Source organism: Eupeodes corollae, chromosome 1 (assembly GCF_945859685.1).
Source record: "Eupeodes corollae chromosome 1, idEupCoro1.1, whole genome shotgun sequence".
Lineage (NCBI taxonomy): Eukaryota > Metazoa > Arthropoda > Insecta > Diptera > Syrphidae > Eupeodes > Eupeodes corollae.
In genome coordinates this window covers 107887616-107914046 of record NC_079147.1, presented here as the reverse complement: position 1 = coordinate 107914046, position 26431 = coordinate 107887616, and the positions used below count along the sequence as shown (strand labels likewise).

Sequence of the window (26431 nt, the reverse complement as noted above, 5' to 3'; positions counted from 1 at the left end):
ACGTTTTTAGTTTGCTCTAAAATTTTGACAGCGTACTGAAACTATAAAGGATGTGTAAAATTCAGGCGATATATAAAAATGGCTCATGTTGTAAAAGTCACAAATTAAAGGTCACAATTTGAAATCTATATTCCTATTCCAATTGTTAATTTTGAACCTGTCACCAATTGAAATATTGTTTTTCGGTAAATGCCCAATTTCTAATAAGGACAAACTGGATATTGCCAAATTGTTATTATTTGAAGGAAGTAATTTTAAATATTTACTTTATTTTAAAACTATTCGGATTATTCTCCTAATACTTTTTTAATAAATGGGCACCATAACCGGAAATTAATTACTGTTTTGGTTTTAAGCATTTTTTCTCAATTTGGTTCTCGGAAAATGACTATTTTTGATTAAAAATACAATTTGTTGAGTTTTCTAAAAGCATACAACTTCTTCATAAATTAACTTGGGAACAAACTATTAAAAAAAGCGAAGGAAACAATTCAGCATAATTTTCGTTGGGTTGTAAAATAACACTTTGGTGTAAATAATATATTAAATTGTAAAAAATAATAATTTTAAGTCAGCAATTTTGATTTGGATCAAATTTCATAGCATGTTTTCTTTTAATACTCGTATATACTTGTTATGACCCGGTATACTCATATAATTATTATTATCATACATTTTTGTAATTAAAAATCACAAAACATTATAAACTATACATAAAACCATAAAATACAATCGAAAAAAATGTACATCTTAAATTCAAAATAACAAAACACATAAACAACAAAAAACTCATAATACGAAACATAATTGTTTTTTTCTTCTGTTTCCTTAAAAAATAAAGTGTATTCTAAAAACACACTTGGTAGATTTTGTATGCAAATTGGTTTATTTTCTTGTAATACAAAAGAACATAAGTTTTTAAAACCATATAATTGTGTTTAATTCAAATTATATTGTGTTATGTGTTTTGCAGTTTGTAATCAAAATATTAAGTTTAAAAAATAAAATTAATGTTCATAAAATAATTTTGTAGATAGTATCAGAGTATCATCACATTTTTTCAAGTTGTACGTAGACTAGAAAATTTGCATTGGTTTTTTAATAATGATAAGAGAATAATGCCCTCTGTTGGATATTTTAAAAAACAACAAATTAACAAACCTTTCAGGCAGTCCAAAAGATGCAGCTGGCAATCGCATAGATGACTCCCGTCTGATCCTGCGCATCCATCGTGGAAGACCGTGTAGCACACCGCAACGAACTCCGCTTTCGGTGCACTCAATGTCTTCGTCGCTGAGTATGAATAGTAACTGTGATGACTTGCCTCAGGTCACTCCGAAGAGGGCGACTTCGATGAGGATCCCTCGACAGCGTCATGAAAAGATCGCCATAAAAGTTTCATTTCCTTCTTCCGAAAATGTATTAGACTCGTCGTGCAGCTCCCCACCGCCATACGCCTTGGTTTCATCGGCGCCCCTGCGCAAGTCTTCCATCACAAACGGCCGTCGGGCGAGCTTTAAATCGAGCTTATTCGAGATTGGCGAGACTGAATTCAATCTCGATAGCACGACAGATGTGAGGCACGCCTGTGGGGTCGATTCGGCGTCTCCTTCACCGAAGGGCAAGAAAAGACCAGGAAAGCGAAGCATGCGTATCCAAGTAAAGAAATTCCGTATGGAGACAAAAGCTGCCAAAACACTGGCCATTATTGTGGGAGGTTTCATATTTTGCTGGCTGCCCTTCTTCACCATGTACTTGATTCGGGCCTTTTGTGAGCAATGCATTGAGCCGCTTATGTTCTCGATACTCTTCTGGCTTGGTTACTGTAATTCGGCCATCAATCCCCTCATTTATGCTCTATTCTCCAATGACTTCCGTATCGCCTTCAAGCGGATACTGTGCCGTTGTGTTTGCACCCGAAGCGGCTTCCGAGCATCGGAGAACTTCCAAATGATTGCGGCCCGCACCTTATTGGCCCCTGCCAACTTTCACAAAACAATATCCGGGTGCAATGATGAGAATGAAAGTGACTTTAGCTGACAGCTATTGACCTTCGGATCGCTCAAAAGGACCAGCTCGTTGCCTATATCAAACGATGAACTAGAACCAGCAATACCTTCAAGTCGTTGATAAAGATATCAAGAGTGTTGTTAAGAGTGACGGCTGGAGACAAATTGTGTAGAACACAATTATTTTAACAACAAAAAAACAAAATGGCAATAATTATTTTATTTTTAAATTTTAATAAATAAAAATATACTTAATTTAAAAAAAAAAAGTAAAGAAAGCAAAGCATTTAAAACTCCATAATATTTATATATATAGAAAATAATGTAATTTATTTATTGAAAGTGGTATTTTAAGAATTTTACTGTACTTGTAAATATAGTCATCAAATACATGTTGAATACATATTTGTTATATATTATACCTAAGTTTGATTTGGGTTTTAATCGAAGGTATTTTTAATAAGTTTAATGTAGTTTTCGATAAAGGTGAGTTCAAAAGCATCAGAACGACTTTTTGTATACGCTCATTGTAACAACAGAAAAATGTTTCACAATTCTTTTAAAAAGTCAACCAAGCTTTGATATGAAGCCCTAAGGATGTGGACAATGGACAAGACTTTGGGATCTCGGTTCGTAAAATGTATAACAGATTTTACGAATTGGATTGGTTCTGTTTCTTAAAACCATAACATACGTACGTGTTTTTCGATAATAAAATTAGCAATTCTGATTACAACCGACAGAATGTGCTCTTTAACCAAGTGCTTCCATTTTTGGATTTGAAGTCGTTATTAATATTTCAATTAGTAAAGAGTCGTCAAGAAAGGAATACAACATTATTTCCGCATGGTTTTTGGTAACAGCCATCACGAAAACGGATACCATCGATTTGACGATGATGATTAAAAAAGAAATACAGTGAAGCCATTATTTCTAAATACTGGGATTTACGAAGATCCCTGAGTTGTAAGAGCTGTCTCGTAAATCAAACAAAAAAAGAAACAGTATAAGTGAGAAGAACATAAGTTAGGTTTTCTATTATTTAAAAAAAATGTCTGGACATTTTTTGCATTTTTGGAAGTTTTAAGAAAAGCTAAAGAAAATCAAAAATATGGAAAACTTTTTTCAATACATAAAAGTTTAGTGTATTTAACTTTTATCGTTGGAAAAGGAAGACACAACATTATACATATGTTAAGTGGAATATAAACACAAACTTTTGAGACTAAAGTTAAAAAAAAATATTTTAAATTAAATCTAACCAAGAAAAAATAATAGTCATTTATTTCCTAAACATTTTAAAGATGTCAGAAAGCAAATTATTTGCATTTATATTTGCGGTCATATTTTTAAGGACAGTGCGGAGTTTAAATGCCAAGGTATTATCAAAACAAAATTAAATAGATTTGCGCTTTATTTTCAGAAATACACTGTAAATATTGTTCAGAAATTTAAAAACAATTCAGTTAGAATTCCTTTTTCTTTGGTCATATTTATAAGAACATCAATTTAGCTGCCTGCAAAAATTGTCGAAATAAGAACTACTTTTTATTGATTTTATTTTAAACTCACTGTGTTCTTAGTATTTAGTCGCGTGGCCTCGGTTTTCTAAAACAGCACCTTACAGTCATAGACTCAAAAAGTCTTCGGCAGAACTCTACCAGCAGCGTTTTCCACGTTTCCTTGACTTTTTCAATAAACTGTCATGATTTCTGAATTTGTCTTGCTACCAAGATCCTTTATATGCTTCAGGTGATTGCGCCCGCTTGGCAAAACATAACATAGATTTTGTTTTCGATCATTTTCCTGTTGAAAGATTCACCTGAGAGGCCTATTTTCTTCAGCATACGGCAACATGGTGGTTACCAATGTATTTTCAACATAAAACTTGGCAGTAATTTTTTTTTATACGAAAAATATCTCATCTCAATAACCTAATTTGGAGTGTTGATGGTATATTTGGGGTCAAGATATTTCTAACAGAAAGGCGACCATCAGAAAAATATAAATTCATTTGGATTTCTACTTCCTAAATATAGTGTTCCACTTCTTAATGTCGTTTCCCACTTTCCAATTTTGTTGTTCTCTAACAAATTACAAACGAACTCTTCTGTTTTTTTTTTGCCTAGGAACATAACTTTGTTGGCTGATCTTAAACAGGGTTACTTCTTGTGACCACATTTTTACTTATTAACTTCCTATAGCCGATTTATAGAATTGAAAATGTTAACTTTTGAAGGTCCATTTGAGTACGTACGTTCTCAAGTCGGTACAGAAAATAATGCAAAAAGATGCCGAAAGGACTCTCAGAAGCCAATAACGCTAGAGACTTGAATTTTATATGACAAATTGTAACGTGATACCAAACAAATATATTTTTGTAAATGAATCCAAATTGTCAGCTCGAGAATTTTACGAATAAGAAATGATTTTATCTCTAAAACAATTTTGTGCAACGAAGAATAAAGTTTTTGATATAAGGTAAAATTTTGAGAAAACTGGAATTGACAGTTTTTTTACAACAAATTAAAAATCTTAAACAAAAATTAACAAAAGTTGGTAAAAATTGTTTTTTGACCTAAATAACTTTTCTAAACTTCGAGATATTGGCTTTAAAATAATTTTATCTTATGCGAAATATTGTTTTCAACATTAGGTCAAATTTTGAAAAAAAAATCGAATTGACAGTTTTTTTTACAAACAATAAAAATGTATAAAAAATAAATAAAAGTTGGTAAAAATTTATTTTCGACTTAAATATCTTTTCAAAACTTCGAGATATTGGCTTTAAACGAATTTTATCTTATGCAAAATATTGTTTTCAACATTAGGTACAATTTTGAAAAACATCGATATGACAGTTTTTTTTTAAATAAAAATAGGTAAAAATAGATTTTCGACTAAATATCTTTCCAAAATTAAAAATATTAGCTTCAAACTAATTTTGTCTTATAATAAATATTGTTTTGAACGAACATTCGATTAAATTTTGATAAGAAACAAATTGACAGTTTTTTAACAAAAAGGATGTTTGTATAAGAAGTAAAACCTGTAAAGAAAAGCTACTAAAATTGGTAAAAATTTATTTTCGACTACAAACTAAACTATTTCTGTATATGAAAAATATTGTAGGTAATAATAAAATTTTTAAGAATAATTCAACTTATAACTTTTTTAACCCAACACGAAAACCTACAAACATTTAAGCAAAACAAATAGACAGACGGGATGCGAAGTTATCAGTGTGGGTCGCATCCCAGTCTCTTTTTTTATTTTAAGTGCATTCTCTACCATTTTTCTGCAGCAATGCAATACAGCTATTTCTTTCAAAGACTTACCCTCTTTTATTAAATTAAATCATTATTAAAATTTTAATAATGTTTTAATAATTTTTCACAATAAATACCACTATACTAAACACGCGCTTCAACCGAAGATAGTATAACGGTTTATTTCCTTGAACGAACGTCAAATTCGATCAGTTTGAATTCAGTATCTCTATAAATCTGACCAGAGTACCATAATTTCCAAACGAAAAACTATTTTTTTTTTAAAGTATAATTAAACATGTCATATTCCTTAAACATTTATGTACAAATATATTCATAAAATGATTTGATACTGAAAAACTTCATTTGTCCTCAAAAATATGACCGCTACTGTAAGTTTAAATTTTTAACTAATATAAACACATACACTTTAAACACAACATACTCGTGCAACTTAAATTATGTATAGTTTTATGTTGTACATTTTAATTTTTTTTTTAATTGAATCTAAAACAGAAAAAGTAAACGGTGTTTTAACCTGTGAGCCTAAATGCATGGAATGAACTATCGTTAAATGAATATACTAAAAATTGGACTTTTGGGGGAGATTTGAAAAAAAAGTCGCGAATTTTGCGATTTTTTTGTTTTTTGCTATACAAAAATAGAAATTTTTGGAATTTATTCTTTTGGTTATTCATTCTATGCGTTTCCATGTGCTGAATCGAACCCATCAAATGTCAAGTCATTCATTCAAGCCTTTTTTGAGGTACGGTAAAGGAAAGTTTGAAAAACGCAGTTTTGAGAAAAAATCGTTTAAAGTTTCGAGTCCTCTTAACTATGAAAATATCAACTAACCTTTCAATCGGCGATGCCTGGTCCAAAAAGTACTCCTTCCTCTTCCTCTTGAAACTCTTTCGAAGCAGATTGTTCAGCTCTTGAATCAATTCTGGCTTGTTTAACAGCATCGCTTACCCGCCGCTCAGAACGTGAGACATTACTTCCCCTAATTAAAGATTTTCTGAATAACTTCATCAGTAAGTTTACCTGGTCCTTTTCCACCGATTCCTTTATTTGTTTACTCTTTTTTAACAGCTTGAAGTCGTATCTTTAAAACAACTTCGAATTTTGAAAAATCCCTTTACTACCGTATTCTAGACATATTAAACTAGTAACTTATGAAATACACAAATCGATTTTTTGAACCTATCACAAGGGATGACCCCCTTAAAGCGTTACTTTTTAAATTGATTTTCAATTAAATATAAAAACTTTTTAGATCTTAAAAATTAAAGAAATATAATTTTTAAAGCGAATTCGCTGGGATGCTCTAGAACTGAGATATAAATACAAGTTTTAAGAAAGTAAAAGTCACGAAAACGACACTTTCCTTAAACTATTGGCTACTTGAAAAACATAATGAACTTTTCATATCTATTTATTTCATGTATGTAAAAGCTTTGAATCTCTCTAAAACTGAAGTGAAAAGAGATTTTTCAACGTGTAATTTGTAAGTGCCACACTAAAGTTTCTTCGCAACTTATCTGTTTGCCTTAATTTGTTTGTATTTAAACCAAACATTTCTCTCCTTACAACTTTTAAGTTTTATTTTAAAAAGGTCCACGCAAAAAAGTAATTTTTTAGGATTCGGCTTCTGGAATCGGGTCCAATCTTCGAGTAAGCAGACTGATAGCGATAGTTTTAATAAACTCCCCAAAATTAAGTCCGAAAAATATACGTCAAAACAAAAAGATCTTTTATGTTAATATTAAAACAAAAAAACACTCTTTATTATTCATTTCCTTAAACATTTTCATATATAAATTTTTTTCAATATACATTATGTGCAATAAACTATTTAAATTTTTTTTTCTTATTTATTTTTTTTTTTTAAGTAATAATTACGACCTGGAATCAAATTTAAAATTAAAAAAGAATAGTACTCATATGCGAGTTGGTACTATTTATTTACAGAGTCCATTTTAGACATACTTAAAAGTTTATTTAAGTTTATGGGAGTCTAGCAGTAAAATATTATATGCATGTATCTTTCCAGAACGTAGGAATAAATAATGGAGAAACCATTAAGAACTTCATACAAAATTCTTCTGAACTTTGACTTTTAAAACTCTACAAAATATTCAACAATTAGGCTTTGAATTTTAAAAACCGAATTGATCTTGCCCCAAACGTGTTCAAATTGATTCATAGCTCAATTTTTCTTTGATGTTGGTCATAACGTCCAAGCTTTAGACCATGGGCTTTAACCCAAACATATTCAAAAATATAAAAAATTACTCAAGGTATATTTAAAATAATTCTAATAGACCAAACCATTTATTATTATTATTTATTTTAAATTTAACAATTTGACTAATACCTAACAATAAACTAATAGCTTGTTAGCGAAAGGTGCTCCTAAATTACTGAAGTTTATTAAATATACTTTTTCATACCTTATAATTTCTTAAGAGCATTACCATCATTCATTCTTATAACCCCACAAAATATGAATTTTTTCATTCACAGGTTCAAAGGGTATCGGATCACGTTTCGAGGAACAACGTCTCACATTGCGAATTCACAGAGGACGTGGTTCCCATCAACATGATTCCACTCACAGCAATGGTAGCACGCAAAGTACAACAACCACTCTTGGAACGCCATCACCTGAGCGTTTATCAAAATATTCAACTCGCCGATCTCACCATCACCATGACAAAATCAAAATATCCGTTTCGTATCCGTCGAACGACAACATTAACGAACTCTCACAAAGCAGTGAATCAAGCAATGCCATGTACTCCGTTCACTATACCGCCTCCAATGGCAGAGAAACCCATGAAACGCAACTCTTCCGCGGCAGCCGGGACAGCAATTGTTACCTTCAGGTTGGCAAAAGCATGCCCGAGATGTCCCGCCGACAATCGGCCACAAGTGACATATCAGAAAGAGGCCGCCCTTGTCCGAACAAGAAAATGGGGCGCCGCAATATAAAGGCTCAGGTTAAAAGGTTTCGCATGGAAACAAAGGCAGCCAAGACATTGGCGATAATTGTTGGAATGTTTGTATTTTGTTGGCTACCATTTTTCACCATCTACATTATACGGCCGTTCTGCGAAAATTGCATAGATCCGCTCTTGTTTTCGATCCTTTTCTGGCTGGGTTATTGCAATTCGGCCGTCAATCCTATGATCTATGCATTATTTTCGAAGGATTTCCGGTTTGCTTTCAAACGCATCATCTGTCGGTGTTTCTGCTCAGGCCAGAGTATGTCCATGAAGACCAGTCGTCGAGGATCGGATATGTCCCAAGTTCGGATTAAATGCCGATCGCCGAGTATAACACCCAGTGCAGTGGCTCATTCATTTGGTGATGAGCATGAACATATACATGAGTTAAGCGAGCCCAGATGACGTTCATTCGGCCCCAGTTCGAGCTCGCAGAGCAGTTTTGGGGTCCGAAAATGCAGTTTGAAAGTTCCTGTTTATGAAATATGTCATCCTCTAGTTATGGACTCACCAGGGTACTCCTATTCAGCCAAAGTATAAACAAAAATGTGTATATTTTGTTCTATTAAAATGTACCTTCTTTAAATATTTTGTTTGATTTAATACTTAAAAAAAAAAAACAGCTTAAACATTGTTATTTACGAATAGGAACAAATTATTTATTTTAATGCATTTGTATATTAAAAGCGCTTTATAAAACCATCAAAACACATAGTTTAGAAATTATTTGTTTAAGATAAATTATTGATTTTGAATTAATTTTATATACGTAATAAATAATTGTTATTAACTTTTTGAGTTTTTAATTATATCATATCTTATGTTGTTTTAGGGTTGTAAACAAAGGCCGTGTTTTTTTTGGAATTCCATATAAAGTATATACGAAGAAGAACAGTTGCCAGAATGGTTTACAACAAAATTAAAATTCAGACCAGAACTAATTTTAACTTAATGAAATAAACAATATTTATTTGTTTTTATCCAAATAAAATAAGAACTGAAAAAAAGGGGTCGTTCGTAGATTATGGTCTTATTTCGTTATTACTTACTTTTTGTAAAATAACAAAGAAATATAATAGCGTATGTCTTTGTTTGTATATTTTAACAACTAAGTGAAGTTAGCTTACAAAATTTTACAATTAGTTATAAAAAAGATAACAACGACGAGGAATCAACTCAAAGATTTTATCCTAAACACCGTTGAAAACCGGAATGATAAATAAGATTTAATTGTTCTTTTCTTTATCATTTTTTGAAGAATTGCATTTACAAACGAAATTTTAAAAGATGTTGAGTCGTCAGCTCCTTGGAAAAAACACAGATTTAATTAAATCACCAAACATAGGTCGATATAAATAGAAAAGAATATCTGTCAAAATTTAAACTTTATCTTGTGTTTAAAAATTAAATCATAGTGTTTTGTGTGTTAGACACTACTCTGCGAACATATCCCTCGAAAATTGATTTCGTTAAACGAATAAAAGTCAAAACTCTATCTTTACCTCTTATCTGCATTGCTTCTACTTCAGATGCTGTATTTGGTATTCATATCCATTTCTACTGCACCAGAAGTTCTTCGCCAAAAAACACATCCAATAAACCATTTGGAAAGTTGTTGATAAGTGTTGTTTTTTTCGACTTCTTTCCTCCTTAGATTTATAATGTTCAAAAATTTAAAACTAAATTCAAGTTCAGTGCCTAAATATGTCTCATTGTTATTCTAGAGGAAGAACTTATCCAACCCCTCATGAACCCGCAACCCTGACTCGTAAATGCTTACATGGACCTCTGCCTCTGCCTAGCATTAGTCTGTTGTCTGTCCCTAAACATGGGTAATCTGCAAATCCGGCTCGAAGGACGAATGTTTTGGCGTAAGGCCTTATTCCGTATAAATAAGTTTGAGGTTAAATTTAAAGAAATTAAAATAACAATCCTTTGTTTTGGCACACACTTTATTGAATTGACAGTATGAATGACTTGAAAGAGAAACTTCAAGAGGCCCATCATCATAGATAAAACATTAATATATGTAGATCGAACATCATCTTTAAGTCTCTTCATGCCGGTTTCACAGTTTCAAAAGTTGAACATGATGGGTGCGTTCAACAGTCATTTTGTTGGCTTGATTCAAAAAGAATGAAAACATCGATTTTAAAATATAATCCTGCTTAGTGCCCGGGACGTAATTGTTAGTGCGTAGGACTATCATGCTAGAGGTCTGGGGTTCAGTCAACGCCTGCGCCATATAAAGAAAGTTTTTTTTTCATGGGTACTGTCTTTTGCGACGAATTGACAAGTCCTCCAAGAGTACTTCTTTTCATGAAAAGTGCTTTCTCAAATTAGCCGATCGGATTCGGCATGAACCTGTAGATCCCCTCCACCTCTGGCGACATTACTCGAACACAGGAATGGTTAAGAGATGTAAGTCACTGGTGCTTAGTACTCAAAGGACTGTGGCGCCACATAATTTCTTCATTTTTAATGATAACATTATCGTTTAAATTAGCAACACAAAAATTTCGCAAGCCAATCATCAAAAGTGAAAGATTGTTAATTTTGCATTCACCTTGGCTTTTTTAGCTTTGGAGCTGTTTTTTAAAATTATCTCAATTATTAGAAAATTCATGTTTATTCCGTGACTTTCGGTTTTACGCGAAAACTCAACATTATAAATGAGAAGTTATCACACTGGTAACTTGAACTGAATAGTTAAAAATTTATTTATTTCTTGACGTTTTAATTCTTGTTTTTGAAAGTGCATTCTTACATAAGCTGAGATATTTTACGAACATAAGAGGATATTACTCGTACAATGACAATTGAAAGTTTTTCATTAAGAATATAAATATGATCCTTGACCGTCAAGAAAATCTCAAAAGAAATCTCCTTTAACTTTAAATATTGATTGTAGACTTTTTGAAGTTCTTTAGTTCGTAATTTGGCTTCACAGTAACTTGAAGAAAAAAAATTGGTCCAATAACACCGCCGTCATGCAAACCGCACCAAGTAGTTATATTTTCTTAATGAAGTGGTGTTTCATGAAGCCGATATGGATCTTAATCCGGTGAATCATATTTATCTTATTGACGAACCCATCGAGTCTTTAAGATAGAGAGTTAACGCTTTTAAAGTTGCGTTTACGGACTCCGAAATTCTGTATTTTCTCCATAGCAGAAGTAGCTTGTAGTTTTGAAGCGACCTTGAATGTTGTTTCAATTCCTTATAAAACTTCGCTGTAGTACCCGTGGCATGATGGTTAGTGGCTAGTGCGTCGGACATGTCATGCGAGAGGTCTTGGGTTCGGTCCCTGCCTTTGCAACCTTATGGTTTTATTCACGGGTTTGGCACTTGCGAGGAATTGACAAATTCTCCAAAAGAAATTCTTGTCATGAAAAAGTGCTTTCTTAAATTAGCCGTTCGGATTCGTTATATAAACTGTAGGTCCCCTGCATCCCTACAATTACTCGCACACAGGAATGGTTGAGAGTTGTAGGTCAATAGGCCCTGGGTTTCTACGGTCTGTTGCGCCACCTAATTTAATTTATTCTTCGCTGCGTTAAGTTTAAATAAATTTGGTTTGAGTTGATCGCAGTCAAAGAAAAAATGTAGATATTACAGCTCTTGTGTTCAGAAAAACTACCCTTTGGAATAAGAAGGTTTTGATCTTGAAGTTAATTTGTATTGAGAGCTAAAATAACTTTATGAATAAATTTTTAGTTTAGTCCTCTGCTTCTCATTCAATTGGTTAGCTGTCGGTTTTTTAGCACTTTAGCTTATCTTAAATTAAGTAAAGGCATTATTCTTCGTTCGTATACTTTGTTCAACCTCAACAAATATTTAAATTTAAAAATCAAAAAATATCAATGCAGCTATGTACCTCCAAAAATATAGTCACAAACTAAATTATGATGTAATTATTTAAATATCTTGTCTCAAAAGATTCAAGTAGTTAATTTGCTTTTCAACTTACAATATACGCCAACTATGAACAAACTTTGAGACAAAATGTATACCTCTTAAGTTTATAAACATAAAACAAAAAGAAAAACAAAAAAAATGCTATAATAATTAATTTTTCTTTTTAAATATTGAGCTTCCTAATTCTCAATGTAAGTAAATTACACCGAGTGCCTAGCACATACAATGTAGGTACGATAAATTAAATAAACAAGAAAATGTATGTATATTTTAAGTTAAATTAAGTTTTACCTCGTCAATATTATAAAATTACAAAAATATATATAAAATTGTTATAACAAAATTGAAATTAATATGTATAGTTAAAATAAGTATGTTTTGTTATTAAATAAATATGGAAATATATATTAAACATTTTATTATAATTATAGGTAAAAACGAATAAATTAATTGAAACGTGGAAAAGTGCTTATTGTTTTACAATTACCTCCGAAAATAAGGATTTTTAGTCTTTAATATGTACGTATGTATATACTCCAGAGTCATATTAATGAATTTCAAAAACACTGATAATTTGGAGTATTGTATACCAAAATCAGTACTAATCGGCATTAAAAACCGAAAAATTAATTCAGATGGCCAAAGATATGGGCGGTTTACTCCTTTACAGTGTCCCTCCGATTCTGGTAATACTATAATGATTGTGAAGAAAAAGAGGTTATACTTCCTCCGATACGACTTATAAGATGAATATATGATATTATATTTTTATATATTATATGAAAATGTTTTACATATCACAAAATGTGTTGGTAAGCGCATAACTCAACAACGCCTGGACCAATTTGGCCAATTCTTTTTTTAAATGTTCGTTGAAGTTCAAGGATGGTTATTACGGCGAAAAAAATTCGAATAATTGCAGCAAAAACCATAAAAAAGACCTTTTCTTTTTCCTATACAAATATTTTATAACTAAAACGCAGTCAATTTCAGCTTGATTGCTATACCTACATTTGCAAATAAGAGAGTGATATGGCTGTGATTGGAATTGGTGCAGAGAACTCCAATGATAAAGTTACCCAATACCAAATGGGCCGCTATGTTAGTGTTATTGAATCAGTTTGGCGAATATTTTCTTTTCCAATTCATAAGAGACACCCTTCTGTTGGTCACTTCGCTGTACAATTATAAAATGGACAAAGAGTGTATTTTACAGCACAGAACGCAGTACAAAGAGCTGCTTAGGCACCATCTACTACATTAACCATTTTTTTTGACACATGCCGAAACGATGATTTTGCACAAACATTGCTATATTGTGAAATACCAAAATATTATACCTGGACTCAATCCTCAAGAAGATGCATACGCCATGGGAACAAGGAAAAACAGTTCCAGGATACTATATACCATTAAAACGCTTGGGAATTGGGGATGCACGGTGGCGTCTTTAGGTAAAAACACATGTCCCATGATGAGTTGTACCATAATGAGTCGGATAAAACAATTTTGTTTTTTTCCTATTTCTCCTTCTCTGTTCAAGAAAAATACAAATTATGTAACTCGGAGGTCTCTTAAGGAAACAATTGGGTCACCTAACAATGGAAATTATTTGGGATGATTGGAACTTCTAGGTGAATTTGATTCATTCGTCGCAGATCATTAAAAAAGAAACTCAGAAAAGGGATACACTTCCGATTTATCAGCAATTATTTGCAACGAATTCATTGATATAATGGGAAAACAAGTCCTAATGAAAATTTTAGGTGAAATTAGATCGGCAACATATTTTTCCCTAAGTGTTGACAGTACCTACGCCCGACCTTTCTCATATCGACAAGTTGACTTTTGTAATTCGGTATGTTAAAAATTGTATTCCTTAAAATGTATACATATTCAAGAGCATAAATAATAATATTTGGCTGACACAATCTTGACATTTCTGAAATCATGATATTTCAATAGAGGATTGTAGAGGAGAAAGCTTTGATAATGCATAACATGTCGGGGAAATATTCTGGCTTGCAAGTAAGATTAAAGAAGAAGTGCGAATTTGCTACCTTTGTACCTTGTGCAGCATATTCTTTTAACTTAATAGGCCTTCATGCAGCTGGTTGTATGTAGGAGGCAACAATTTTCTTTCAAGTGGTTCAAAAAGTTTACAACTTTTTTGTCTGCTCCTACCCGTCGCTGGATTAAATTGAATGAATGTTTAGGTTCACATAGAGTTCTTAAAAGCCTTTCTGAAACAAGATGGTCTGCACGAGCTGATGCAGTCAACACGCTCCATCATGGTTATAAGCAAATTACTGATGCCTTGACATCTATCTCTAGAGATCCAAAGCAAGTTTCCGACACAAAAAGCGAAGCGCTAGGCCCGTCTAAGAAAATGTCAAAACTGGAGTTCCTTATTTTAACAGAAATTTGGAATGCAATATTAGAAAGAGTTCATAAAACCAGCAAGAGCCTTCAAAAAGAAACAATAACGATTGACGTTGCTGCCAATTTGTTTTGTTCACTATGTTCTAAGGGAGAATTTAGATAAATTTGAAGCGTGTGCCAAAATTCAGAATCCGGATGCTAATTAAAAATGCAAAATATTTTGATGGTCTTGCACCCTCCGTATAGGTAAATAAAGTTCTTTTTTTTTCAATTATTGACACTATTACTTTGCAATTAAAAATACGATCCAATTGCCATCAAGAAAGTAATGCATTGTTTGGATTTTTTTGTCGATTGCAATAATTGATTTAAGTGGAGTTGCAAAATTCTTGCGAACAGTTTTCAAAAAAAAACCATAGAGATCTTAATGTAGTAGAACTTGAGGTATAATGTCTACACCTCATAAAGTATTTAAATGAATTCAATGAAAATGTAAACGAAGATCTTATTACAATATCAAAATTGTACAGTCTAATTACAGTGGATGGAATTGAAAACACATTTCCAAATGCAGAAACTGCCCGTAGAATTTGTATATCCTTGATGGTTTCAAACTGCAGTTTAGAGCGTTCATTTTTGAAATTGAACCGGATAAGAAATTAACTTCGAAGCACAGCGCTACAAGGTAGGCTAAACAGCTTGTAAATTTTATCAATTGAAAATGAATTACTGCAGGAAATTGAATTTAATGGCTTTATTCATGATTTTGCAACTGAAAAAGTCAGAAAAGTATGCCTTCAATAATATGTTATTGTTTACTTAAACTTACATATATAATTAAAAAAAAAAAAACAAATCAAAACAATTATAAAGAAATAAACTTACATAAAATCAACAACAAAATATAAAAAACATTAGAAATCAACCGAAAAAACAATACAAATTATCAAAAATTATAAAGAAAAATATTTAACTTTTTAAGGTAAATTATAAAAATTACAAAAGTATAAAAAATATCTGTTTTATATTTTTTTAGTTCTATTTACAAAGTAAAACATTTTAAAAAAATACAAATTTATTTAAAAATGATTTTTTAACCTAAAAAATTAAAAAAAAACATACATAAACATACTACTTTTTTTAGCCCCAAATCCTTTTGGCTCCAGGGCCCCCAAAAGTCTAAAGACGCACCTGGGGATGCCTGAGAGCGAATGCACGGGGAAATATACTTGGAAATTATAATTAGAAGCACTTTTTGACATTTTGTTTTCACTTCATCTTACTTTTTATCCTGAAAATTGCATATAGTATAAGTAAAGAATTCATCTAAAGATTTTTCAGTAATTGAACGATATTCACCAAAAGACGGTTTGTCGTCAAAAACAACTAAAATCTTTGTTTTCAAACAATTTAGAAAACCTAAATATTGCTTAAATTATTTCCATAAGATATTATACCTGAGAGAAAGAGCAAATGTTCAGGATCTTAAGAAGAAACCGTGAATAAGAGATCGCCAAATTTATATTGAGCTGCCTTAATTCCTGAAACTCGTTTTCAATTCCTTCATATTTTTTTGAAACACATAAATAGTGTAAGGTTGATTTTGTATTTAATACAAAAACTTTGACGATCTTAAAAAATTAAAGAATTCTACTTTTTAAACAGAATTTGTTTTGTATATAATTTTGAATTTCAAGTATATAAATGTCCCAACAACAGACAAATTAACACTTTCGGTAAATTAATGGCTGATTGAAAAACATAATCAAGTTTTCATATTTATTAATTCTAGAAGTGAAAAGTGATACAATTTGTGAGCGCCACACCTTAATTTAATTTATTTAATTTTTAGAGAAACTATGTATCAAATGTATCCTTAAATTCAAGAACCAAACATTTTTTTCGAACAATTTATAAATTTTATTAATGCCTTTAAGATCAAAATATTTTCAACAGGTTCACGCAAAACAGCAGTTTTTTTTAATATTTGTCTTCTTGCATCAGCTCCAATCTACGAACAAAGCTCACATTTGTCTGGCAAACTATTCCATATCCTTTCTGTTTCTGTATCTTTATTTTTGCAGTCTTTGCATAGATAGAACGGCCAACAAGTCAAAATATATTTTTTTTTTTGTTTAAAACAAAACAATTTCTAACATTTCTACTTGAAATCCACCAAAAACCCTCTTAGCTATGATATTTAGGCTCTTAAATATGGCAAAAAAAGAAAAGGGGTTTGAATTTGGAATGCTTTCATGTGTAGGGAGTCGTCCAAATTAAATAGTTAGACCATATTTTGCTGGACAATAGTGTACTATAATACTATAATAATCTAATAACCACCTCGCGAATTGTTGCATATTATCGATTCTTTTGAGGTAATGTTTGATCACTTTTTGATACATACTAGGCAGTAACTCAGCCATAACTTTACGAATGTTAATTTTTAAGTGCTCGAGAGTTAAGGGTTTATCTGCACACAAAAAAAAGTTTAGCAGTGTCAAATCGCATGATCTTTGGTGCTAGTTATCTCTTGCAATTAGCCCATATTCCCTAGAGTTGTGTGGCATGTGACACCGTCTTGTTGAAATCATATATTCACCAATTCGTATTCTTCAATAGCAAGCACAAAAAAGTCGGTTATCATATCATATGACCATAAGGCTCCAAATTGACGCTGACATTAATTCCATCTTCATCGTTTTCGAAGGAGTATGATCCAATCACACTTCTGGACGAAACAGCGCACTATCTCTTTAATAACTTGAGGATTCTCAGACTCTCAGATACCCACCGCTGAAGAAAATTTTGTTCGAAAAATAACCGTCCACAGCCAGTAGTTCAAGCACCCATTCGACGTATCTACGACGTTGTGAGTGGTCAGCTGGTCTTAATTTTAGAAATCTAGGAATCGAATCATTCGGGTCTCCAGCAACACTTTTACTTACAGTAGCGATGTTTTCAGTGATACGAGCGAAACGATGATGCACAGGCCTTACAATATCTTTTTACCAATCCAGTCCTTTCAAATTACTTCAAAATGTTCCTAAAAACTTGCATAGTTCGACGATTATGTAAACCATTATCTCCTCTTTCAGAAGAATCTTGGGCAAGGATCAACGAACGCAAGCAGTCAAAGGGCCGAATAACTGTTGCACAAGGGAAAGAAAGAAATGAGCTGGAATCCTCGGGATAAGTGATAAGTTCGGTGGATGAGCAAGTCAGATGGAGGACAAAACACTTTTCCTCGGTTTTAAACCTAGTGTTTGCAACTAACGTGCAGCCGATGCCTTCTGAAGCGCCTGAACAAACTTATCCTTGATTACGCATCGCACCTCCCAGTAAAGATAAGATTGTTGCCGCAATTAAAGCACTTAAGAATAACAAAGCGGTAGGACTTGACGGAACTCCCGCAGAGCTGTTACAAGTAGCGCCAACTTCATCAAGCGAACTGCTTCATCCACTCATAAAAGAAGCCTGAACCACCGAAAGCTTCCCCCATGAGTGGAAGAAAGGAATTATCATCAAGCTCCCAAAAAAAGGAAATCTAACAAAGTGCAAAAACTGGAGAATTTGCATTCTACTTGCCGTTGCCAAAATAGTAGCGAAAGTGCTACTGGAACGCTTCACAGACCACCTTGATGTCGAACAAGTAGGATTCCGCTCTGGATCCTCCTGTATTGATCATATCAACACCTTGTTGAACAGTGCATTGAATATCGATCACCACTACACCTCCTGTTCATCGGGATCTCCATAAAATGACAACAACTGTCTAGAGAGAAGCAGAAGTTGTGGGGCTGAAAAGCCTGGGAACCCGACCATCCTCGCAAATAAATATTTCTTCGCAACGAGTTGAAAGAGTGGAAGTATCGTCTCCAATCGGTATTTCGTCTCCAGCGTTCAGTATGTTGTCGAAAATTTGGAGGAATAACTCTATCGGCCTAAGAACTAGACTTAAGTTGGAGGGAGCTGAAATACATTTTCTTAAACCGATGGCGCGAAGGCGTAGTAGAGGAGTTCCCAGCGGACTTAACAGGTCAGAGTAAGTAAGTAAGTAAGTAAGTAAGTAAGTAAGTACTATCTTCTCCTGAAGCACGGTAAGTGGCTGTGGCAGAATCAACATTTTTGTAGTAGGTTTTAACAATTTGTATGCGTTGTGCGATATTTAAGCGATCAAACACGTAAATTCAGCCCTATACTATAATTGCAAAATAAATAACCCATTTTTTGAAAACCTTATTTTATAAAAATGTCTTCTTTATTAAAAAAAATTAATTTAAAACAAATTTATAAACAAAATATGACAATGAACAAGAACCAAAAACCATTTATTAGCTTTATTGATTTTTATTTAAATATTGCCTTTTCAATTTTAATTTTTAATTTTAATTTAATTCGATTGATAGTTTTGTGTGGAATTTTTATCCGTTTCTTAGCATTTCCCTTGAGTTTCCTTACTGTGTTGATCGTCGACCTTCACGATAAAGTACTTCACGATCATTTCTTTCTTGTATTGGTCTAAAATTGTTTAACAAGGGAATATTTCTCGAATCATACAAGGTCCAGAAACGTTTAAGCTGGAAATATAATTGTAGAAAATGTAACCAATGGTTTGTAGTTAAAAATGGAAAAATAAACTTGACATACATATCTACTCTGAATTGGGACTACATCTTTAAAAACAAACCAAGTAACAGCTTGTGAACAGGGTGGAGTAGTTAAGGAACCTTTTAAAAAAACAATATTAGTATTATGATCACTTTATTAATAAAAATTTCGTTTTTGGAGGCAGTTTGTTAAGTAGGTTTTTAATACACTTGGTTTAAAAATCTAAAACATCTACTAAACACTTAATTAAAAATCCAAAGTTTTGAGTTTTTAATTATGAAATTATAGCTTTTAAAAAGCATGCTGTAAATGTATGCCTTTAAGGACAAACTGTCTGCTAAAATACGTGGTTCTTTTTTACATACCATTGTAAGTATAGAATTGCCTCGTATTCAATCCACTCAAAATTGAATTCATTGTTATTGTTTCGTTAAGTGTTTGTGTTGAATCATATTTTGACAAATATGGAAGAGTGTCATAAACTGCATTTAGTCCGGTTCTAAATGTTGGAATAAACTATAAAACAAAAATAAGTTATATCTGGCATATCGGTTTTGTCTTTAAATGAAGGATTTACCTGCCATTTCTTTAGCATAATTCCTAAAACTAAAATTCCCGATGGATCATTACTAGCTTCGTTAAGATTGGCAAATCTGATATTTTTATGAACGATGTGCAATTCAACATCATACTTGTTCTTATCTATTTCATGTTCTGATCCCTTCGAATTTTGAGAACCCCAATGGAAATGAAAGCTTTGGGCTTCATAAATTTCACTTACTCCTCCTCCAGTCACAGATGGACGACCGCCATCAACTACATCATTGACTTTTACTTGAACTAGAAAGACCAAAAATATGAATGTTGTAATTTTATTGTTATAAAATTTTTGTTTTCCAATACCCGTATGGCCGTTATTTTGTGCTTCAACAGGCATTGATAATGGAAGGTTGTAGTTGTTAAATGATAGCTTCGGTAGGTTGGTGTTATCTAAACTCTTGAAAAAAAAGATATTATTAAAAAATGTCGTCAATGAAATGTATCAGTTTAAGGTTAATCAAACTAAAGCACTTTCTACTTTTGCTAACAATTGTTTTGATTGATTATATTGTTTAAAAAAACAATGTGGATCGTTCAAAAAAAGTCCCTCCGTTTAATTAAAACAATATTGCTCCTTAATCAACCTCCAACTAAGTTTGATGTCAATACTAATAATTGAATATGCAATTTCGAAAAGGACACATGTCGGATATTTTGTCAAATGCGTTTTTTCATACCAATGTGACATAAATGCTTTAAGAACGATGAAGACTTTACTTAAGAAGTGTTTATTAACAATGATTGTGATTATATGTATAGTTCACTATTTGTATATACACACATACATATATACATTTCTATAAAAACACTTGTGATAATAATTTTTATAGTTTTAATATCGAACAATATTGAAGTTCGATATTTTTCAATTTTTTTTTATTCGATCATATTTTCTGTTTTCTAATTTCTGTAGTTGTCTGTAAAATTAAATTCTGTTCTTTTGTCACCTTTGCCTTTATATAAAAACAACTATTAGCTTTACAACTTCTGAATCCAAAGTTAATTAGGATCAAATTTATCTATTGATTCCAACATCTCGCTGATTGTTTAAGACCATAATATATAAACTGTAACTATGAAGGTTAACCTCCTTATGATTGGTGTTCGTATTAACCTGGGTGGGTTTCACTTAGAGCCAAAAGCAATACGTAATAACATAATTTAAAGACCGTCATGAAGAAATTCTACAATGGCCAACTACTACCGAAAGAAAGTCTGCAGAAGACTTTTAATACAAGTATATTCTCATCATTAATATTACTAAAATGTAAATTTGGGACATACAAATTACATAATTATATTTTAAATTGTGGGAAAAAATCATCGGGTTTTAAAATAGAGACTTGGAAACATTGTTTTTAATTTCTGAACGCATCATTTCACTGTAATCATCGAACTGTCATTGTTATTCAGTGGACTCAACATTTTCGTAAAGTACTCCAACGAGCAATGCATTTTATTCAAATTTTCTACCGAAGTTGGAAGTCGATGATCGCAACCTTAAGAGCGTTAACTCCAATTTTCGGTTCTAATTTGGTCGCCGCCATTCAGGCTTCCGTAGCAAGCAATCGAAGACAGTCCACGGTGGTTTTGGTTTATACACAAACATAAGATCAACCTGAATCAGGAGTTGAAGTCGAGAGACCATTTGAAGAAACGTACGTTCTCCGATCGGACAAGTTGCAATTGTACAATTGCAAGCAATTGTTTTCTTAATCCTTCATTAAAATAAAATTCCTGAATTCATACTTCTCTGAACATGCCTATAACCTCTTTAAAAAAATATGGGAGCTATGCATATTCGAATACTATTACTATTTACTTTTTATATTGAAGACATTTAATTCTTAAAATTATATAAACTTACTTCTTCACGAACCAAACCAATTGGAGATTGTCTATTTCCACGGCACGTTTCGTATTCTTGGTTCCATTCACTTGGGTTGTCATAATTGTATTTGTGTCCAGAAACACTACAAAATACTTTCAAAATCATAAGTCATTAGACACATTCTTGCAATAAAATATTTTACATATAAATTATATTCAAATTTCAACTGTTCAATACAAAGTCAATCCATAAGTTCTTTGACATAATATTAAACGTGTCGTTTGTTTGTTAAGTGATCCATTATTGCAATATTAAATTATGACACTTTAAATGACAGCTGAGTTTGACAGATGCCAAATGCCAGCGCTTCTTATTTTACATCTCAAAATGAATTACCTGAGTATATTTGTTAGAACTTGTAATCAATTTCGTTTAATAATTTCCACTATAAACAAATATCTCTCATGGAATTCAAGCAAGAGATTTTAGTCACTTCAACTCTACCATTAGCACCAAGTGAGAATGACTCATCGAATCAAGTACAGCAACTGTTCTGTGAGACTTAAAGCCTAGCGAAATCGAAATAAAAGGTTACACACATTTTTCGAAAACAGTGCAAGCAACAATGTTCAGCCGTTGACACTAGTTGGGGTTTCGTAACATTTTACAGCTACATGCACAAGTTACACTTCTCAATGAGTATCGCAAGCAAAACACCAGGAAAATCCGACGTCTAGTTTTCGATACTAAAAGGATTGTTTAGAAAGGCGCCTCTTCAACGTAAATCTCCGCTTTCCCTCGCCTCTTATTTTCAACTATTCCACAGTTTTTCTATGACAGAACCGGAACGGAAACGACTGCCCAATGCTAGGACCTTCCTTGGCAGAGAGTGCTTGGAATATATCCGGCCATATGCCTAGCACAGACCCAAACCAAATGTCTTACCAAGACCCTGGGAAGACATTAGTGGGACCACTACCTTCTATAGATTGGCTCCGGCTGCACAAACTGACAAAGAACACGAATCAATCAATCATCGGCCCTTTGGACTCTACCGAACCATATCGCAAGGGTTTAAAGACAAGGGATAAGATGGAGGGTGGTTCTTAGGATATTATAAAGGGAACATTACGACGGAACGCGTCAAAGGAAAAATAATGAGGTCTCCTATTTCTGATTAACCTAGATGGACAAGGGAGGAAGGAATGGGTGATGAAAACACTGCTGGCACCAGCCAAACGTGAACCCAGAACTGATCCCTCTGCTTTAGCTCTTAACTCACAGACAGGGCAGAAGAAAAACACTGATAACGCCAAAATGCACAGATAAGGACGGAACGCTAAAAGAATTGTTCGGCGCTTTACTGCCAGAAATCCCCAAACCTTAATGGAAAGGAAGCAATTAAGGACATTCGCTGCGATTACCGACGAACGACTGAAAGGCAAAACGAGTGAAGGACCAACTACCACTAGGGAGGCAATCTTATCTCTCATCCATCGGCAGCCACCAACGAACTCCTCGAAAAGGGCTCACCACCTAATAGATTCAAGGGAACTATATGACAGGAAAAACATAAAGTCGCCATTTTTTAGTTCGCAAGCCTATGTGAAGGCTGACGGAGGTCAGAATCACGGAAGACCTAAATGAGACAATAGTCAAGAGGAAGAACCTCGCTGATCTTCGGTAATATCTCGAAAGTCCATGGGTTCAAAACAGTGATATGCGAGGACGACAAGACTCTCAAATGGCACCTAAAGCTCGTGCGCAGAACTGTGGCACCTTGGCCCAATGCTGCTCTTTGTCTTATGGACACAAAAGAGATCAAAACCCTTAACCGGACAGATATTATTGATATGCTTAACGTGACCAGCTTCCGTTTAGGACTCATTTCACGGTGGGCCTACCCACAATATCAGGAACAAAGAAAAGTGCTGGCCAACACCCCAAGGCAGTACGAGTACTACCCCAGTACAATTTCACAGTCAAGTGTAAGGCATGAACTGCACCCCTTGTTGAGGAGCGAGGTCTATCTTGCAACTCTTTTGATCTAAGGGTCATAGGTGTAAAACAGAACCCTTAGAACAACATTTAGCTCTGCATACGGCAACCACAGCAAATACGATACTCCCACTAGGGGGCCTACCGCTTAGAAAGGATGTGCCAAGTCGACCAGTGTCAATGAGACACAAGAACCAGCTAGACCCAGTGTCTCCTGTCACCCGTGGTACCCGAATATAGCTTCAGGTCGAGTAACCGTTAAGGTTACTTCCAGATAGACTCCTTACAGTCCAAGGCCTGGCAGTCTTCATGTTATCCTGCTCAACCACCAGTTGAAACTGGTAGTAATGTAGGACAACATCACGACAGAAAAACAACAAACAGCGACAGTTTCATATCGCAACCTACAACAACCTAAAGCAACCTAACAAGCCTCCTTCTCTTGAAGGCCTCATTGGCAAATGCTGCTAGATTTACAGTAGCCTCCAAATTAGAGAGGATGTTACTGAAAATCCAGTTTCCCTCAGAACATTCTACTCCTATAGTAGAGAGATCCCTTATATCCTCGTAGAGTGAACACTCGATAATGTCCTGTAGCCAATTCTCAAAAGCCCCTCCACAGGAACACCCAGACGCCGAGGCAAGATTAATTTTATGCAAAAATGCATTAAAAGAACCGTGTCCTGTCAACAAAAACCTTAAGAACGTTGAAAAACCAATGTTCCTCCTAACAAATGCCTGCCTTACATTCGAAGGAACTCAAAAGTAAGTCTTTCCTTCTCACCACTAGTCCATCTAGATTGCCATCTAGCAAGGACACACTCATGCAGCAAGGATTTCGTTTCCCTACTTCTCAAACCTACAGCATTTGAAGCCTCTTCCCAGTCAGTAGCCAAGCTAATTCCTCTTTTCAACCTGAAGGCAATACCGAGACGTACTACCACCAGGTCAAGAGCCAATACTTGCAATGCTCCCGTAGAAACGGTGCGGATTACCGGCAGGCAACCTAGGAGCATGACCCTCTGATAGGAAGGAATTTGTATCCTACCAACGACCTGCTTGACAGTGTCGCACCAAATTGGAGCACCAAATTTTGCGCAAGCAACAAATAGTCCCTCATAAATGTGGCGAACTGCCCTCCTGCTTAGGCCCCGATCCTTAACAAGGATGCGCCTAACCATCTGCACAACCGCGTTCAGTTTATTTTTCACCTGAACGTAATGTGGGTTCAAGTTTAACCTTTCCTCAAAGGTGATACCAAGATTCAGACAAAAGGAACACTCCTGATGAAGGGTTCCCCGTTTCCGAAAGATCGGCTAGAAAGATTCATCTTATCTCTCAATGCTGATCGCCGTAGCCAAAAATGAAAAGTAATCGGGATGGTATTGGTGTTAAAACTACCTTTTTGGAATGTGAAAGATTATTTTGTTACAAACATTTAAAATGGTTTCTGAAAACATTATTGAAGCAAAATAACTTTGAACAGTTTCATTTCGAAAGCAAATTTGGTTGTGGAAGCTTTCGAACAGGCCTGCTAGTCTACTCCAAATCCCGCACGTTGAGATATTTTGAAAAATTGCATTCAAATTGCATTGAAATTTAATTTTATTTAATTTTTCAATTTGATTTTCTTTTTAATTTTGCTAAAATTAAAAAATAACAATGTATTAATTTTCAACAAAAACATATTCTTGAGTCTTTCGATTTTGCAACCAATGTAATAGAGCTTTACAGTGCAATGTCTAATTTGGCTGCTTATCAGTGTCAGAAAAGATCTCACCGATGCTTTTGATGTCAAAAAATGCCGTCATGCGGCTTCTTCAGTCTTCTTAGTGATATCAGTCCTCAATGAGTACAAGATAAAGTACATGCTATCATCAAAAAAGATATTAAACGACGATGTCTTAGGCCAAACGTCACCATTGACAGCCATAACTTTGATGTGGCTAAGGACTTTGTCTACCTAGGTACATTTAAAAATTCAGACAACGCCACCAGGGCTGAAATGAAACGGACCTCTTTGGAGGGCAATTGAGTAGTAAAGTCCTATCTGGAGAAAATAAAGCTAACCTCTGCATAAGACACACACCACCAACGGTTATCATTTATGGCGCTGAGGCTTGGACCTTGTCAAAGTAAGAACGTCTTGGGATGCTTTTACACCAAATTCTTCGATTGATTTTTTGCCCCGTTTGCAAGGATGGATAGTGGAAGAGAATATACACAAGAATAAAAGTCCATCGACTTGGATGGCTAAGTCATGTTGAGCGAATAGAAGGACTGCGGCGCAGTGAAGGAAGACCGCGACTCAGGTGGAGACCGCAGATTGAAAGGGACCTCAACCACATAGCGTTCGAAACTGAAGACAGCTAACTAGGTACCGAGCTGACTGGAGACGCATGTTGGTTGAGGCCTAGGTCTACCCTCGTATTCAATGTTATAGGGAAATATTTTATCACATAATGAGCACGGTTAATTCATGAGAACTGTTTGTTTTTCCTGTCAATTTTTTGATTTTAGATTTCACATTGCACTGAATTTAAAAAAAAAAAAACGACAAAGTTTTCAAAACTTTAAAAACATATCTTGGTTTGATTGCACTGTTAATATTACAAATAAACTATTTTATAGAATTTCCTTTAAATTGTTCTTAAATCTGCAATACCTGTAAGGGTTACAAGAAATATCCCCAAGCGAGTAAGGTCCTCAACACTCATGCTGAACAAAATAATTATTAGTAATATTAATAGAGTAAAGTAACTGCACTTGGCGAAACGATTGAAACAGCGTAATAAGTGGCATATT

General features: G+C 33.6%; 2 protein-coding genes across 3 annotated transcripts in view; one reads left to right on the top strand and one right to left on the bottom strand.

The window, feature by feature from the left end:
• Positions 1-9094, top strand: part of LOC129954051 (octopamine receptor Oamb) — a 229329-nt gene extending 220235 nt beyond the window's left edge. The window contains exon 6 of one of the 2 annotated variants that reach the window (XM_056067693.1): positions 7805-9094. In XM_056067693.1, coding sequence (XP_055923668.1) covers positions 7805-8691 — 887 coding nt within the window. In that variant the 3' untranslated portion in view covers positions 8692-9094. Of the gene's footprint in view, positions 1-1168; positions 2369-7804 lie in introns of those variants that run through there. The other variant, XM_056067694.1, reaches the window with a different exon arrangement.
• A 9802-nt stretch (positions 9095-18896) lies between these two features.
• On the bottom strand, positions 18897-26431 carry LOC129942767 (carbonic anhydrase 7-like). The gene is made up of 7 exons (XM_056051829.1): positions 26292-26431; positions 21665-21780; positions 20101-20194; positions 19775-20037; positions 19563-19713; positions 19237-19316; positions 18897-19166 (listed from the first exon to the last, which is right to left on the bottom strand). The coding sequence occupies exons 1-7, from the start codon at positions 26341-26343 to the stop codon at positions 19044-19046; spliced, it is 879 nt and encodes a 292-aa protein (XP_055907804.1). The 5' UTR covers positions 26344-26431; the 3' UTR covers positions 18897-19043.

What these genes read in the sequence shown, in the direction of transcription:
- LOC129942767 (XM_056051829.1), bottom strand. Translation starts at nt 26,343, where the DNA reads ATGAGTGTTGAGGACCTTACTCGCTTGGGGATATTTCTTGTAACCCTT. An exon ending in ACAAAATAACGGCCATACGG is followed by an intron (nt 20,038 to 20,100) that starts GTATTGGAAAAC and finishes TGGTCTTTCTAG; the next exon opens with TTCAAGTAAAAGTCAATGAT. An exon ending in GCAATTCTATACTTACAATG is followed by an intron (nt 19,317 to 19,562) that starts GTATGTAAAAAA and finishes TTTTTTTAAAAG; the next exon opens with GTTCCTTAACTACTCCACCC.